At 40.3% G+C, this 16,815-nt stretch overlaps 1 protein-coding gene across 2 annotated transcripts in view; it reads right to left on the reverse strand.

Annotated features, from left to right (window-relative positions):
- The window catches only part of LOC127643131 (connector enhancer of kinase suppressor of ras 2-like), a 62,559-nt gene that overhangs the window by 32,396 nt on the left and 13,348 nt on the right, over positions 1-16,815 (reverse strand). For both annotated transcript variants that reach the window (XR_007970459.1, XM_052125713.1), the window contains exons 2-7: positions 14,087-14,250; positions 9,888-10,090; positions 9,596-9,683; positions 9,169-9,210; positions 2,793-2,912; positions 2,590-2,649 (exon numbers count right to left, since the gene is read on the reverse strand). Coding sequence is in view for 1 of the 2 variants with exons in the window: in XM_052125713.1 (XP_051981673.1) it covers positions 2,590-2,649; positions 2,793-2,912; positions 9,169-9,210; positions 9,596-9,683; positions 9,888-10,090; positions 14,087-14,250 (677 nt within the window). In the remaining variant the exon portion in view is untranslated. The remainder of the gene's footprint in view (positions 1-2,589; positions 2,650-2,792; positions 2,913-9,168; positions 9,211-9,595; positions 9,684-9,887; positions 10,091-14,086; positions 14,251-16,815) is intronic.

Raw genomic sequence — 16,815 nt, forward strand, 5'->3', positions numbered from 1 at the left:
TTATTTTCTTGTCTTTGTGTTTGTTTGAGCACATGGGCAATGATGGCTTCAGTGCCATGTGCTCTTCCTGTCCAGTCTGTTGTGTTTTTTGTGAGCACAAGGTTCTTGTTAAGTTGTTTGCCATGCGCTCTCCTGTCTCTTGTCCTGACCCCGCCCCTTTTTACCTCATTATTGTCTGTTTGCTTCACCTGCTTTCCTTATTACCCTCCTCATTTCCTTTCCTATTTAACTCATTGTGTTTTTTGTCTTTTGCCAGTTTGTTGTGGTTTATCACCCTGTTAGGTTCTCACGTGTCAGTTCCTGTCTTGCCCTGTCGAGTCTGTTCCAGCCCGCAGCATTGAACCCAGTCTGTTCTGCAGTGAGGGTGGAGTCTCCACTCTCTCCTGAGCATAACCTGTCGCGACAGCACGTCCACTGTGCTGTTGAGGTGGCCCAGGATGTGGGTGGTTCACAGCGACTAAAGCCGCTGCGGACTCCAAAGGAGGAGACGACGGGTGAGTTGTGAAAATTGACGAGAGTGTAGGCAGCCTTGGCAGCTGATGTATGCAATCGTCGCTGTGTTGTCCATCCGGATCAACAAATTCTTGTCCCGGACTAACGTCAATAGCCTCCTCAGGGCAAGTAGTACCGCCAGCAACTCGAGGCAGTAGATGTGCCAACACAGTTGCGGGCCGGTCCAAGGGCCGACGACTGAGTGCCCGTTGCATATGGCGCCCCAGCCACGCTGGGAGGCATCTGTCATAACCACGACGTGCCTGGGGACCTGGCCTAGGGGAACTCCTGCCCGTAGGAAAGCTAGGTCTGACCAGGGGCTGAATAGACGGCGACAAGCCTGCGTGACGAGAACGCGATATGTGCCGTGGCGCCATGCTCATCTCTCGATTCGGCTCTGTAGTCAGTGCTGAAGTGGTATCATATGCATCAACCTGAGCGGTGTGACTGTCGCTGAGGATGCCATATGCCCCAGGAGCCTCTGAAGGGATTTCAATGGGACCAAATTATTCTGCCTAAATGCATGCAGACAGTCCAGCACTGAGGCACGCTGTCATTGAGACCGAGTCTACTCCATACCAAGAAAAGAGATGCTCTGAACCGGTGCGAGCTTGCACTTTTCCCAGTTGACCCGAAGCCCCAAGTGGCTGAGGTGCCTGAGCACCAGGTCCCTGTGCACACAAAACATGCTAACATTAGCCAGTCCTCAAGATATTTGAGCCATGCCCCCAAGCTCCACACGAGAGGGACTAAGGAAACTACAGTGTCAGATGTACCAGCGGACAGGGCCTCGTGACGGGGCGGAGCCTGAGGTGCTGAGTCTAGAGACATCAAAGCACTTACCTGGCTCCTTGTGACCGCTCCCGGAACAGCCTGGGATGGGGGAGGAGGATTTTCATCCTCGTAGCCTGTGGAGACCATCACATAAGGGGCAGATTTTTGCCACTGCTGGGCGCGTGGGGGAGGGGAGGCCCAACTCTGAGGCGCCATGCCTGCCAGAGAGAGAAAACGGTGCCCGGTGGTCGTGATAACGACGCCCGTGGACACCGACTGTGAGCCCCAGAAAATGAGAAGAATGTGGGTACCCTTGGGGCATGCGGAGAGGTAAGATAAGAAAATAAAGAACCTCCACCCGGCCAACCATGGAAGGATTGGTGCTCTTACCAGCTCCTGTGCAGCAGGTCTCCTACTTCCTGGACTGCCTGTCTTGGGGAATGCTTTGAAGCCTTTCTTGTGTTCTTTGCGACCAGCCATGAGATGGGTGGTGTCTACTTTCTGCGTGTGGCTCGACGCCGGGGCCAGCCTACTGGGGTGGGCTGAGGCGGAGCCAGTGTTGCTGCAACAATGGGACGCCCTTGGTGACAAACAGCGCCGGGGAAGGATGTGTTGAATGGTCCCTGTCTGCCTTTTAACCACTGAGGATTGCTGGGCGAAATCCTCTACGGTGCCGCCGAATAGGCCAACCTGGTTCGACCAGGTTGGGCCAAAGGTGGTGCTCCTGGACCACTATTTAGCTCTGTGAACTTGACTGCTCGGCTCCGAAGAAGATATCTGATGTGCACTTGAAGCGTCACTCCTTTTATAACCGTATGTCCAGGGGAGTGGCATGCAAATTCCACACGCCAATTTTCATTGGCCTTTTCTCAAGATCAGAGATGTCTGGGCTTCCAAGAAGCGACCCCTCAACATCGAGTTAGTGACAGATAGGGAACTGTAAATTTCAATGACAGAAAAACCTAAACATTTCAGGATGCACAAAGGTGCTTTAAATAGTGCTATTGTAACTGTTAATGGTGCTATTAGCATTTTCAGCTGTTTGGCTAATTTCCACTACTATACTTAGCCACTGAATTACTCCTATTTCTCAGGACATCTATAGTATTTTAGTGATATCAAAGAGGTAGCAAAATATTTTATGCATGGTATGAAATTTATTTTCCAAAAGCTGCCCAAAATTTTGTAAGAAAGACTGAGGTTGGCAGTTGTTTATGAATATTACAGTTTTGATGGGTGGGATTTAAATGAACACACTCCACTAAAACATTTGTTAGGACACTCATTGAGACGTGTAAAGAATGAATACACCTCTAAACTTACATTCTCTGTGGTTCCAGTGATCACATGAAGACCGTCATATGTGGACTTGATGTACATGCCCTGAAAAGAGGAGAGAGAATGAGGGGTTGCCAGTTGTTGTAAAAAATTATTTATATATTTTTACATTTATACCAGATTTAAACAGATTTTTCAAATTTTGGAATGCAGTTCTGTCAATAACGAAAGGTGCATTGTTTACTCACTAGGCCCTCACTAGGCATAACGTTAGTTAGATGAACAACTTCTAGGTGGGCTGACTGTGACACCAGCGAATCGGATGACAATGAAATAATGTGCTCACAGATACCTGAAAGAGTCTTACACTGTAAAGACAGATAAAACAGAAAGAGAAAAAGTTGTAAACCTTTCAGTCTAATCATAGCTGTTGAACAGGGAGTAAATTGGCAGCAGTACAACAATCCAGATAATTTACATTTACATGAAATATGCCCACAATGCATCATTTGTCTGATCTAAAAAGTCACATGCTATATAGTTTAATTCATGCCATATTCTTTCTTTCATCTTCCTCTCTCTACCTTTCTCCCTCTCTCTTTCTTTCCCTTTCTGTTCTACAGGCAATGGAGAAAAATTCACAATCTGCATTATTCAAGATATCCAACATTAGGCTAAACACACATGTGCATACACAAGCACACCCCCAATCACACACTCATAACAGATTTTTGCTTCAGAGCAAGCTGGATACATGTGACTCCACAATCACATTTCGAATACATTTTTAAAGGGCAGACCATGAATGAGAACCTTTTTGAATGTGCGTACTATATTTGTGAGGACCAAAGTTACCAAAAATATATTAATAGTTAACTTCTTAATAAATAACTTATTATAAATAAATACAAATATAGTACAACTTCTTTTAAACAACATGTGAGGATATGTTGCTTGCATAGAACTGACATAACTATCCATAAAGCTAATTTTACTTAAAGCAAACATGCAGGAATTATGTTAATAACACATTACCAGAACTTCATACAGCAACAAAAGTAGTTCCACCTCAAAATGACAATTCAGACAACTTAACCCACGAAACATTTTAACTGAATAATTTATGCAAGTTCTTTAAAAATATATATATATATATATAATCGGTGTGATTAATTTTACAAAAAATAATGCGTTAAACAATGTTACGCATTTAATCGCAATGCCCCCCTGACCATAATAAGGAAGATAAGGAAGAGGAATGCAAGCTTGTAGTACCACCTGTTTACTCCAGAGGGCAATAAGTGAAATTTCAGCTGTATGAGCAACGCGCAGTTTATGCAGTGAACAAAACACTTGAAGGAGCGCAAATGCAATCTAAGGGATCTCAAGATGTGTTTAAAGATTGAGTATTAAACTATATTTAACTTGACACAGTGACCTAAACATTTTATACACTCACCTAAAGGATTATTAGGAACACCATACTAATACTGTGTTTGACCCCCTTTCGCCTTTAGAACTGCCTTAATTCTACGTGGCATTGATTCAACAAGGTGCTGAAAGCATTTTTTAGAAATGTTGGCCCGTATTGATAGGATAGCATCTTGCAGTTGATGGAGATTTGTGGGATGCACATCCAGGGCACGAAGCTCCCGTTCCACCACATCCCAAAGATGCTCTATTGGGTTGAGATCTGGTGACTGTGGGGGCCATTTTAGTACAGTGAACTCATTGTCATGTTCAAGAAACCAATTTGAAATGATTCGAGCTTTGTGACATGGTGCATTATCCTGCTGGAAGTAGCCATCAGAGGATGGGTACATGGTGGCCATAAAGGGATGGACATGGTCAGAAACAATGCTCAGGTAGGCCGTGGCATTTAAACAATGCCCAATTGGCACTAAGGGGCCTAAAGTGTGCCAAGAAAACATCCCCCACACCATTACACCACCACCACCAGCCTGCACAGTGGTAACAAGGCATGATGGATCCATGTTCTCATTATGTTTACGCCAAATTCTGACTCTACCATCTGAATGTCTCAACAGAAATCGAGACTCATCAGACCAGGCAACATTTTTCCAGTCTTCAACTGTCCAATTTTGGTGAGCTCTTGCAAATTGTAGCCTCTTTTTCCTATTTGTAGTGGAGATGAGTGGTACCCGGTGGGGTCTTCTGCTGTTGTAGCCCATCCGCCTCAAGGTTGTGCATGTTGTGGCTTCACAAATGCTGTGCTGCATACCTCGGTTGTAACGAGTGGTTATTTCAGGCAAAGTTGCTCTTCTATCAGCTTGAATCAGTCGGCACATTCTCCCCTGACCTCTAGCATCAACAAGGCATTTTCGCCCACAGGACTGCCGCATACTGGATGTTTTTCCTTTTCACACCATTCTTTGTAAACCCTAGAAATGGTTGTGCGTGAAAATCCCAGTAACTGAGCAGATTGTGAAATACTCAGACCGGCCCGTCTGGCACCAACAACCATGCCACGCTCAAAATTGCTTAAATCACCTTTCTTTCCCATTCTGACATTCAGTTTGGAGTTCAGGAGATTGTCTTGACCAGGACCACACCCCTAAATGCATTGAAGCAACTGCCATGTGATTGGTTGATTAGATAATTGCATTAATGAGAAATTGAACAGGTGTTCCTAATAATCCTTTAGTTGAGTGTATTTATGACGCAACGAACCTGAGACACTACACAAGCATATCTGACGCAGGGTGTGGCTGGGGAGAATTACCCCATAAATATTTAATCACAAATAAAATCAAACTTATTTATAAGTACTACCCCACTAATTATTTTCTTGTAGAGAGATTTAATTGTGATGTCGATATATTCTGTACATTTTGTGGTCTGCAGGAGGAAAACATTTTTTATTTATTTTGGAGTTGTCCCTACTCGACTTGTTTTTGGTCTGATTTCTGCAAGATTGCTAGAGATCATATCATTCCCAGCTTTCAACTTTGTTTTGAAAATGTTTTATTCAGGGTTTTTTTTAGCTATGACATGTCTCTTCATAAGGAATCTTATTTTATAAATGTTCTGCTTTTGTTGGCAAAGTTTAATATTCATAAATTTAAGTATGGTGGATATAAACCATTAGATATCATTTTTAATTCAGAGGTTCAGGAATACCTAAGAAGAATTTCCAATTTGAGTAACAAGAAAGCTGTAAAGTTTATTGAAATATGTAAACAATTTGATATTTTTATTTAAACTGTTTATTTATTTATTTTCCTTTTTGTTGTTGTTTGTTTTAATATACCTCTTGGCTCTAGATGTAAAAGTTTTGTAAGCATTAATAAAAAAAAAATGGCTGACATAGATGTAAATTGACGGGTCCTTAAACAAGCCCTCATAATAAATCTCGAACTGATTGACAATCTCACTTGTGAAATGGATTGCTGTGAACTGTATGACAATGATTGTCTTATGACCAGTAATACAGTAGTAAACAATACATTGTATTCTAAAGCCGCTTTTTGTATTATCTTATCAATGATTAATTCTTCTGCCACAAGAATGTAATGCATTTTAATTATCTGAATATTTGTTATTTTATATATATATATATATATATATATATATATATATATATATATATATATATATATATATATAATTTTTAAATATTTAAAGATAACTATGTATAGTTATTTATTGATATAAATATGTATAATCATTATATATTGAATTATTGTTATATGAGGGGCTTTCTCAGCAGATATTTGTATATTGTATACAAATAATGTGATTAATTGCGATTAACTAATCGGGACACCATGTAATTAATTCGATTAAAAATGTTAATCGATTGACAGCCCTAATATATTGTAACGATCCCCGTGTTCTCTGTTTCCCGCTTCTGACACTTTCTGCACTCCATAGGTTCACTTCTGTCCCTTGTTTAGCTCCGCTATGTACGATCCCCGTGTTCTCTGTTTTCCGCTTCTGTCACTTTCTACACTCCGTAGGTTCACTTCTGTCCCTTGTTTAGCTCCACTGTCTCTCTGTCGGCTTTCCCGCTCACTGTTCATTATTATCACCTGTCTTCGTTAATCTGTCATTGGTTTTGTTGGCTCATTGGTTCCTTTGTTCTCTGTCTGTGTATTTAAGCCTTGTCTGTTTGTTCTGTGATTGTCGTTCGTTAATGCTAGTATCACGTTTCCGTGTATCAGTTCCGATGTCTGCTTAAACGCCTTCTGTCCGTGTTCCCTATCAGTCTGTCTACCCGTTCATGGTTACCCTGTTGTCCGTCCAAGGTTCCCCTGCTGTTCTCGCGTTCCTGCCTGTTTTCCCATCGTGGACTTTGCTTTGTTCTAGTGTTTGTTTATTTTGTCCTTTATCCCAATAAAGCCCGCGTTTGGATCCGCACTCTTGTCTGTCTTCCCTGATCATCACATATATATCTATATATATATATATATACAGTCAGGTCCATAAATATTGGGACATCGACACAATTCTAATCTTTTTGGCTCTATACACCACCACAATGGATTTGAAATGAAACAAACAAGATGTGCTTTAACTGCAGACTTTCAGCTTTAATTTGAGGGTATTTACATCCAAATCAGGTGAACGGTGTAGGAATTACAACAGTTTGTATATGTGCCTCCCACTTTTTAAGGGACCAAAAGTAATGGGACAGATTAACAATCATAAATCAAACTTTCACTTTTTAATACTTGGTTGCAAATCCTTTGCAGTCAATTACAGCCTGAAGTCTGGAACGCATAGACATCACCAGACGCTGGGTTTCATCCCTGGTGATGATCTGCCAGGCCTCTAATGCAACTGTCTTCAGTTCCTGCTTGTTCTTGGGGCATTTTCCCTTCAGTTTTGTCTTCAGCAAGTGAAATGCATGCTCAATCGGATTCAGGTCAGGTGATTGACTTGGCCATTGCATAATATTCCACTTCTTTCCCTTAAAAAACTCTTTGGTTGCTTTCGCAGTATGCTTCGGGTCATTGTCCATCTGTACTGTGAAGCGCCGTCCAATGAGTTCTGAAGCATTTGGCTGAATATGAGCAGATAATATTGCCCGAAACACTTCAGAATTCATCCTGCTGCTTTTGTCAGCAGTCACATCATCAATAAATACAAGAGAACCAGTTCCATTGGCAGCCATACATGCCCACGCCATGACACTACCACCACCATGCTTCACTGATGAGGTGGTATGCTTTGGATCATGAGCAGTTCCTTTCCTTCTCCATACTCTTCTCTTCCCATCACTCTGGTACAAGTTGATCTTTGTCTCATTTGTCCATAGGATGTTGTTCCAGAACTGTGAAGGCTTTTTTAGATGTTGTTTGGCAAACTCTAATCTGGCCTTCCTGTTTTTGAGGCTCACCAATGGTTTACATCTTGTGGTGAACCCTCTGTATTCACTCTGGTGAAGTCTTCTCTTGATTGTTGACTTTGACAGACATACACCTACCTCCTGGAGAGTGTTCTTGATCTGGCCAACTGTTGTGAAGGGTGTTTTCTTCACCAGGGAAAGAATTCTTCGGTCATCCACCACAGTTGTTTTCCGTCGTCTTCCGGGTCTATTGGTGTAGCTGAGCTCACCGGTGCGTTCTTTCTTTTTAAGAATGTTCCAAACAGTTGATTTGGCCACACCTAATGTTTTTGCTATCTCTCTGATGGGTTTGTTTTGATTTTTCAGCCTAATGATGGCTTGCTTCACTGATAGTGACAGCTCTTTGGATCTCATATTGAGAGTTGCCAGCAACAGATTCCAAATGCAAATAGCACACTTGAAATGAGCTCTGGACCTTTTATCTGCTCCTTGTAAATGGGATAATGAGGGAATAACTCACACCTGCCATGGAACAGCTGAGCAGCCAATTGTCCCATTACTTTTGGTCCCTTTTAAAAGTGGGAGGCATATATACAAACTGTTGTAATTCCTACACCGTTCACCTGATTTGGATGTAAATACCCTCAAATTAAAGCTGAAAGTCTGCAGTTAAAGCACATCTTGTTCGTTTCATTTCAAATCCATTGTGGTGGTGTATAGAGCCAAAAAGATTAGAATTGTGTCTATGTCCCAATATTTATGGACCTGACTGTATATAGAAACTTTACATTTCTGTTTTCACCCAACTGTACTTAATTTTTCACAATGTGATTGTCTTTTGTTCTTATAAACTGCAGGTCAATTTGAAAGTTGAATTATGTTATTATATGCTATTGGAAGAGCTTATGTTGTATGCCTTTAATTCATATACAATGCCAAAAGGTGTATGAACTGTAATGGATAGGGTTAGAGTGTAGTAATTACAATTACCTTAAGTTAAGAACAATGGAAGATCCTTAAAGGAATATTCAATACAAGTTAAGCTCAATCGACAGCATTTGTGGCACAATGTTGATTACCACAAAAAGTCATTTTGATTCACACAAAAATCGAGGTTACAGTGAGGCACTTATAAAGGAGGTGAATTTTGGTGGGTTAAAGACAGAAATGTGTATCTTATCATTTTAAAAAAGCTGTTACATTAAGTCTTCTGTTAAAACATATTATTTGAGCTGTAAAGTTGTCCTTTAAGTATAGGATAAGTTTGTGAGTAAAAAAAGAGAGATTGTGTATATGGTCTGAAAAGCACTCACCACATGTAGAATTTTATTCTCAGTTTCATACACTGTGCAATCCTGAGAAGAAGAAAAAACAAGTTAAAGTAAGAATAAAGGACTGTGCTGTGTGTTACATATCAAAACACACTCACTCATACACCTATTTCTCTCCTACAAACACACACACTCATGTTGGTGCAGCTATCATTATGAGTACTCTCCATAGACAATGATTTTTATATGTACAAACTATAGATTATATCCTTTAACCCTACCCCTCACAAAAAAAAAAAATTACATTTTCAATAAAACATTGTTTAGTATGTTTTTAAGTGATTTGAATCATGGGGACACTAGAAATGTCCTCATAAACCACATATATAGCATAATACCCTTGTAATTACCAGTTTGTAACCTTAAAAAAAGTCATTTAAACCATTTAAACCTGCCCACACACACACACCTGTTGTACTATGGTCGTTAGCTCTAGACAGAGTTGAACAATGTTATTTTTCAGCACTGAGTATTCAGAAACACTGACAAATGGAGACCTGCAAACAAAGCAAAATATACAAAAAGAGATGAGGGAATTGAAGTAGACAAACAAACCTTATTTCATAAAATCAATAAAAGCCAGATTTACTGTATTTGCTTTTATTCTGTTATTTTGGGCAGCTTTACAGAGGTTGTATTAATCTCTTTCATTTCAGTTCAGTTCTGTTCATTCCAGGTTCTGTTAAGGTCAGTTTTGTTACCTGTCCAGCCATGCCAGCAGATTTTTTGCTGCTCCAATGAGATCAACAACTGAAGTCAAGAAGTCATTTGGAAGGCGCCGTGAGACCCGTCCGTCATAATGGCCCCCACGGCGCCGACCTGTGATGAAATTCTGCAAATTCTTAGCTGATGCATTGAGTTTGTGTGACAAAGTCCGTAAATTCTCTGTCTCTAGACCATAGTTCTGCAACAGAAGAAACATATTTGTAGAAATATTTATGCTTGACATTACAAAATCCAATAACAAGAACCCCTGTCACTGAACCCCTCTAGTGACAAGCATGTGTAAGCTTTGTAATATTAAAATAGAATATTTTGCCCCCAAAATAAAATAATGTCATTATTTACTCACCCTCATGTCACTCCAAACCTCTGAACCTTCATTCTTTCATGGAACACAAAAGAAAATACTAAGCAGAATGTCTGAGATGCTCTTTTTCCATACAATGACAGAAGCTGTCCAGGGCTATCAAGCTCCAATAAGAAAAAGAGCACCATAAAAGCATCATAAAGTAGTCTATACAACTTCTGTGCTACATTTTCAAGTCTTCTGAAGCCATATGATAGCTTTGTGTGAAGAACAGTCTGAAGAGTTATTCTCTTGGGGGTTTAGAGAATAACTGTAACTTAATTTAAACTAGTAAGAATAGTAAAAAATTAAGCTTAAGTTTCATAAACTATTTTTTAACAATTTGAGATAACTATTAGTATTTCAGTGGTATAATACAATATAAGAAGAAATAAATAGCTGAACAGCGCCAATCCAACTCTGTTGGTGTTGATTCAGTGCAAATGACTACCTGACTATTTGCCAAATAAATAAATAAATGGACATGAAACACTGATTGGAGTTGAAGTTATGTAATTATGTGAGAAGGAAATCTCTGAACAGCTAAATTTAAACTCCGTTCTGCATCACATTTCTGTTGGTTTTTATTTTGTAATTAATGAATGGCTGACTGCTCACTGTCCAGCTCATTAAAAGACTACTTGCCAAATAACTAAATTAATGCACATGGAACATTGGTTTAAGTTGAAATAATTTTTATTAGCTTAGTGATCAGAGAAGCAGAAAAGATGGCTTGCACTACCCGGATGAGCGATCTGATTTGTGGATGTACGGTTGTTTCTCAGAAATATCAGTCCGCTAGATGGCGCCATTGATCAATCAGAATCGAGTATTCCAGAGAGCCGTAAAATAAAACCACTTATTAACCTTTTCTGTGCAGTCATATCCAATTTTACAACTTTGTTGTCATGACAACATAACGTCGTAAATCCTAAAACCCTAACCGTGCGTTCAGACCAGAAATCGACCGGAAGTCATTTTCTATGACAGCGGCGAGAAGCAGCGCGGCGAGTCTTGGGCGGTGTAGGCATCAGAGGAAAGTTCAAGTGCAGCCAACATTATGGTAATGAACTTTGACGCGGTTCAGCGGCAACCCTATTGGAATATAGAAGTGATCCGCTCTAGCGAAGTCTAGAGAACACAACCGTGTACATTTGGTTCCCACCAAACATTAGTTTCGAAGACAAAATGGAGGAGAAACTGATTATTGCCGTGGCGGGTTTTCCCGTAATATTTTATCTGTCCCTGTTTGCTTACAGAGAGAACGTTAACGGACATGTCCGTCATGTGTGTGTTTTGTCTTTTAAGGTTATCATTAAAAATATTATTTATATTGCCAAGCCGGTTCTCGCCTCCTCCTTTCCATTGAACGCCTTTACACAAGCATTCTCAACGAACACTGCCGCCTATTTCAAATACGTCAGAGCATCCACGAATCTTCGAGAGCGTTGTTGGCAGGGCAGCCAGAGCGAATTTTGACGCTCTCGTCGCCTCTGGTCTGAACGCACAGTAAGACAACCGTCAAATTATAATCTTCACATTTCTGCCTTTAAAACCTAAAAAAATTGGCCCCATTCAGTGCCTCATTGTAACCTATTGTTTTTTGTTGTTGTTGTTTTTTAGCTTTATGTACCGGAAAGGAAGGGGTGAGTCGAAATGTGTTTTTGTGGTAATTATGATTATGCCACCAATGCTGTCAATTAAGGTTAACTTGTATTGAACTTGAAATAGTCCTTTAAAAATCTTGCTTGAAAGCAGTGATCACCTTCCATACCTATCTATGGAAAAGAGCAGCTTGTACATTCTGATATAATAGCTGATATAATTTTTATATTTGAGTGAGCTATTCCTTTAATCTCAAGGTTGAACATACATTCTTTTATTTATTCTGAGACATAAAAGACACAGCAACAAACAGAGGATAACAGAAAATCCTCTGAATGTCCACACACATTTACAGACTACAGAGGGGGAATCATTACACACTAACAAGGTTACTCTGAAATCAAACACTGCCTACATAGTTAAACGCAATAAAAAACATAATCAAGTCTCCATTCATATCTGAAAAAATCATTACAGTATAAATATAATTAGCTCAGAACTGCTGCTTGGTGCGTGTTCTTAAAACCCATCATTTCTGTATCTCATAATTTCTGTGAATAAGCTGGCTGAATATTTCCATAGCTTGATCATTCTGATTCATGATTTTGTCTTCCAAATCTGTTGGTAACAAACGTTTGATTTCGCTATGTTTCTTTTTGTTTTTATTATTTTTTTATTTTATAATTGCGTCAAGCATGATTACATTCTCTTGTGGAGCAAACAAGTGAGTTGCATCAGCCTCGTGGGATACCTGGGTTTTTATCCCATATTCATACCAGGAAGTAATTGCATCACACAATCACAGCGAATTCAGTATGATTCTGAGGTTTTTATTTACCTTCTAAGAATATATTTTTACTCCACTAATGGTTAGGTTTAGGGTTAGGGTTTGGGGGTAGAGTTAACAAAATATGCTTTCCTCTTCACTGTATTACATCCTTCACAGCTAAAACCAACTTGCTTTTCCAATCGCCTTTGGCGCTCCACTGCAGACATTTCACCTGGAAAGTCGAGCCCTTATGGTCACTTCCCGCTTCAGTCACTGGGATCTGTGCTTTGAATTTTGGTCAGCACAGATGAATTTAGCTCAAAAAAAGTCACCCTACTGTTTCTGACTTCCCTGTGAGATCAGTCTGTTCTGACTTCCTCTTCTCATTTTCTCTTTATATTGTTTTTTCCACTGAATGGAAATAAACCACCGCTGTCGTGACTGTAATTCTCTTATCTAATTCAGGCACTTCAATCACTGCATCAATTAGAGCTTACAATACAGATTACCATACAGAAACCCATTCTGTGCTCCAACAATTTTTTAAAAACTGTAGATCCTCATATCAATAACCTCTCAGGTAAGCTCTTTGAAATTGGTATTCATGGAACCATTCTAAAAGCTCTTTGAAACATCCATTGAATCTAAATAAGTCTCCAGCCAGCTCTGTTTGTCAGTATACACGGCAAAGCAAAGAACAAGATTTTCAGAGAACAAACTCTGGAAGGTCAGCAGAACTTTTAGGAATAATCTGGTACAGATGACTCTGTTCTAAAAAAGGTTCGATACAACATTTATAAGGAGAAAAATATATTTCAAGACGATGCCTTGGATGGCACCTGTTTTGTATGTCTCTGTTTGTTAATTCTGTTCGCTGAACAAAAAACAAATGTAATTTGAATTTAGAAATATTTTAGAAAGTATTTTGTGTTTCAATAATAAATTGAATTTTTAAAGCAAAATCAACTGGTAGAAGTGAAGCAAATAAAAAAAAATAATAAAAAGACGATCCCTAGATCGACCACTTAATTTGGAAAGCCGATACAGTCACTGTTAATACTATTCATGATTTGTGAGTCGCTTGATCAATATGATTAATAATACTTAAATTCTCTATCATTTTAACAGAGCCTACATCCAAATCCTGAACCGCATTTCCAATGCATATAAAAGTAGCACATCACTGTCATAGAAACATGCCTGACATTGAACAAGGATGCAGTTACTGATTTACAGTAACGCCAGCAGCCAATCAGAATGTAAAATGCATCTTCACTACCCTACACACACTCACTCCTCTCACTGTGTACTGGTTGGAAGATTCCTGCTGGGTGCTAATCATTCAGTGTTAAGCGGAGTTCGATTAAAATGTCTGTTGTGTCATTAATACAAAACAAACACATAATTATCACAGCTTTCTCACGCTAATACACAAACACACACACACACATACACACCAGTGCACAGAGTAAGTCCACAGCCTCCAGAATAAGCTCCTGGTGTCCGATACGGGTCACGCCAAGCTCTTCCAACTCCTGATGGGTAATGTGAAGCAGCTGCTCTCCAGTTATATGCTCTCTCTCAAATGTCCTCATGTACTGCAGCAAACAGTCATCCAACCCTGAGAGAGTGGCAGAGAGAGAGAGAGAGAGAGAGAGAGAGAGAGAGATCGTAACTAATGTAACATGTAATAAACATAAATTGATAGTACAGTACATCCAAAAATTAAATTTCTCTCATTGTTTACTCACCCTCATGACAACATTATGTCTTCCATGGAACACAAAAGTAGAATCTCAGTAGAAAAGCAGAATGTTAGCCTCAGTCACCATTTGCTTTCATTTCATAGAAAAAAATAGATGTGACATAAGTGAATGGTGACTGATTCTACCTAACATCTCCTTTAGTGTTCCACAGAAGAAAGGAATTCATACTGGTTTGGAACAACAAGAAGGTAAGTAAATTATGACAGATTTTTCATTTTTGGGTTATAAGTGCACTCAGTCAGTTTTTGTTCATGTCGTCTTGGACTTACACTGACACCAAGGGGCATGGATGCCGCATCATTCAAACGCAATCGTTTTCAGTTAAAAATGCCGTTGAAGAAATGTCACTATTCTCAGTCTGCCGTGATTAATTTAATTCACAAGTGAAAGTGTCTAAAGGTTACTGAGATTAAGCAAGTAGTATTCGGCTGGTTATGTTAACATGGCAGCCCCCATGAGGGGACCCTCTACATGTACAATAAAACTGATTTTATAAGGTTACTAATATGACTGGAGTCTTCATCTCATGTGAGTCATGATGATTATATTAGTTTAGAGAAACACCATCTGTATGTAGATGATGCGGCTTGGACACATCATCAGTGATGAACCCAGGGTCGTCGGGTGTTTCGGGTCTAATCATCAGACACCCCCACCTGGGTGACCCAACCGGGGATGATCAGTCCCCAGCTTGTGTCCAAGCAGCACGCTACACCATGGATCCCCCCTCTTGATCCACAACCACCTTGAAGCTTTTTCCACAGCTTCAATAATGTTCCTGGTGGCTTTTCGTTCCTGCAACCCTCTGATGCCAAGGAGCCTGAGTGCCCGGTGAAGAGACTGCCCTGGAAATCCCCTGCAGTCCACCTCGATAGGCTCACAGCGGGCCTTCCATCCATTCCCTCTCCAGGCCTCTAGCAGCTCAAGGTATTTGGCCCTCTTCCGCTCATGGGCTTCCTCTATGCGGTCTTCCCAGGGGACTGTAAGTTCCAAGATCACTACTTGCTTTGAGGAGTCAGATGTTAAGACCACGTCTGGCCTGAGTCTTGTTTTCTCAATGTGCTCTGGGAACTTCAGTCTCCAGAGGTCCACTTTCAGCTGCCAGTCATGATTATATTAGATTTATAAGGTTACTATTTCAAAATTGAAATAATTTTTTTAACAGTATAACTTTTTAATGAGGAAAACATTTCAGTGTGCACCTTTAAGTATAACTTTAAAACACGGGGTATGCAGCTCCTTTCACTACAGAGATAAACACATACACACGCATGCATTTCTTGAAACCGTGGCATACACTTATTTCTCAGAGTATGAAGTTGGCTGCACAAGGGTGATTTTTCAGATGGGACATACTGAAGTTGCAGAAACAAACAAGCTCATATGTCCTTCATAACCAGCTCTGTTGTCTCAAATACACACATAGAAGCTCTTTATGGCCTGTGTGTTATCTTACAACGTATGTGTGAATGTGTATGTGTAAGATGTCCTTCAACTAAACACGCTCTCTCATGCTCATTCTTTCCATTCGCTCGTTCTGCTCTATCTATATAAGCTGCCTGGCAACCGTTGCTTGGAGACGGGGAGGTAAGCCTGCACAGGGAATGATAAAGGCCTCCATTTCCTACAGTCCTACATGAACACACACTCGCATCCATATGAGAAAGGCACACACAAACACATACACTGCAAATGTACTCACACACTTCACATCCAAGCTTTTGCATGTAATAATCATGCAGATGGTTGATACGTTCAGTTCTGAAACATAACAGGCCATAAAGATCTCCTTAAAGAAACACACGCATGCGCACACACACATTCATCATCATCATGTCTTTAAGCCCATTCTTCTCTTTTAAGGCCCACAATTTCACATCTGCGCTAATGCATTACTCGATGCAGCTGATCCAAGAACAGCTGACGAAGGGGAAAATGCATCAGGTCCCTCCCACTGAGAGAGGTGAGTCATCGTTAGGAAACCCCTTAGAAAATGATCAAACACACACTTGCAAACACATGCTCGCAAACATCCAAGCACTCCATAGACTGTGCAGTGCCAGTTGCTTCTGTTTCAGCTTCAGATAAGCCCCATAATGCATTTTGGAGACCATTTATTTGATTCCTGTCTTTGAAAGTTACATTGATTGAAAGAATATGTTCACCGCCCTTTTTTTCAAAATATGGCGTAGATCACATCACAGTTTGTCTTTGGGAGAAACGGAAACAAAACTACATCTGGAGACCACTGACAGAACCGCCCAACAGGGGGGTGTGCTGGTATATGATGGTGTGCCGGAAATTGACGTGGGCAATCTCCAGCGGCCGATCTATGGACATCATAGCGGGGTTGCTGCACTATCAGGTATGTTGATCTATCTCTCTTAGGCCCTCTTTCAGTTGCTGGGCTCCTGAAAACT

This window comes from Xyrauchen texanus, chromosome 4, assembly GCF_025860055.1.
Source record: "Xyrauchen texanus isolate HMW12.3.18 chromosome 4, RBS_HiC_50CHRs, whole genome shotgun sequence".
NCBI classification, from domain to species: Eukaryota; Metazoa; Chordata; class Actinopteri; order Cypriniformes; family Catostomidae; genus Xyrauchen; species Xyrauchen texanus.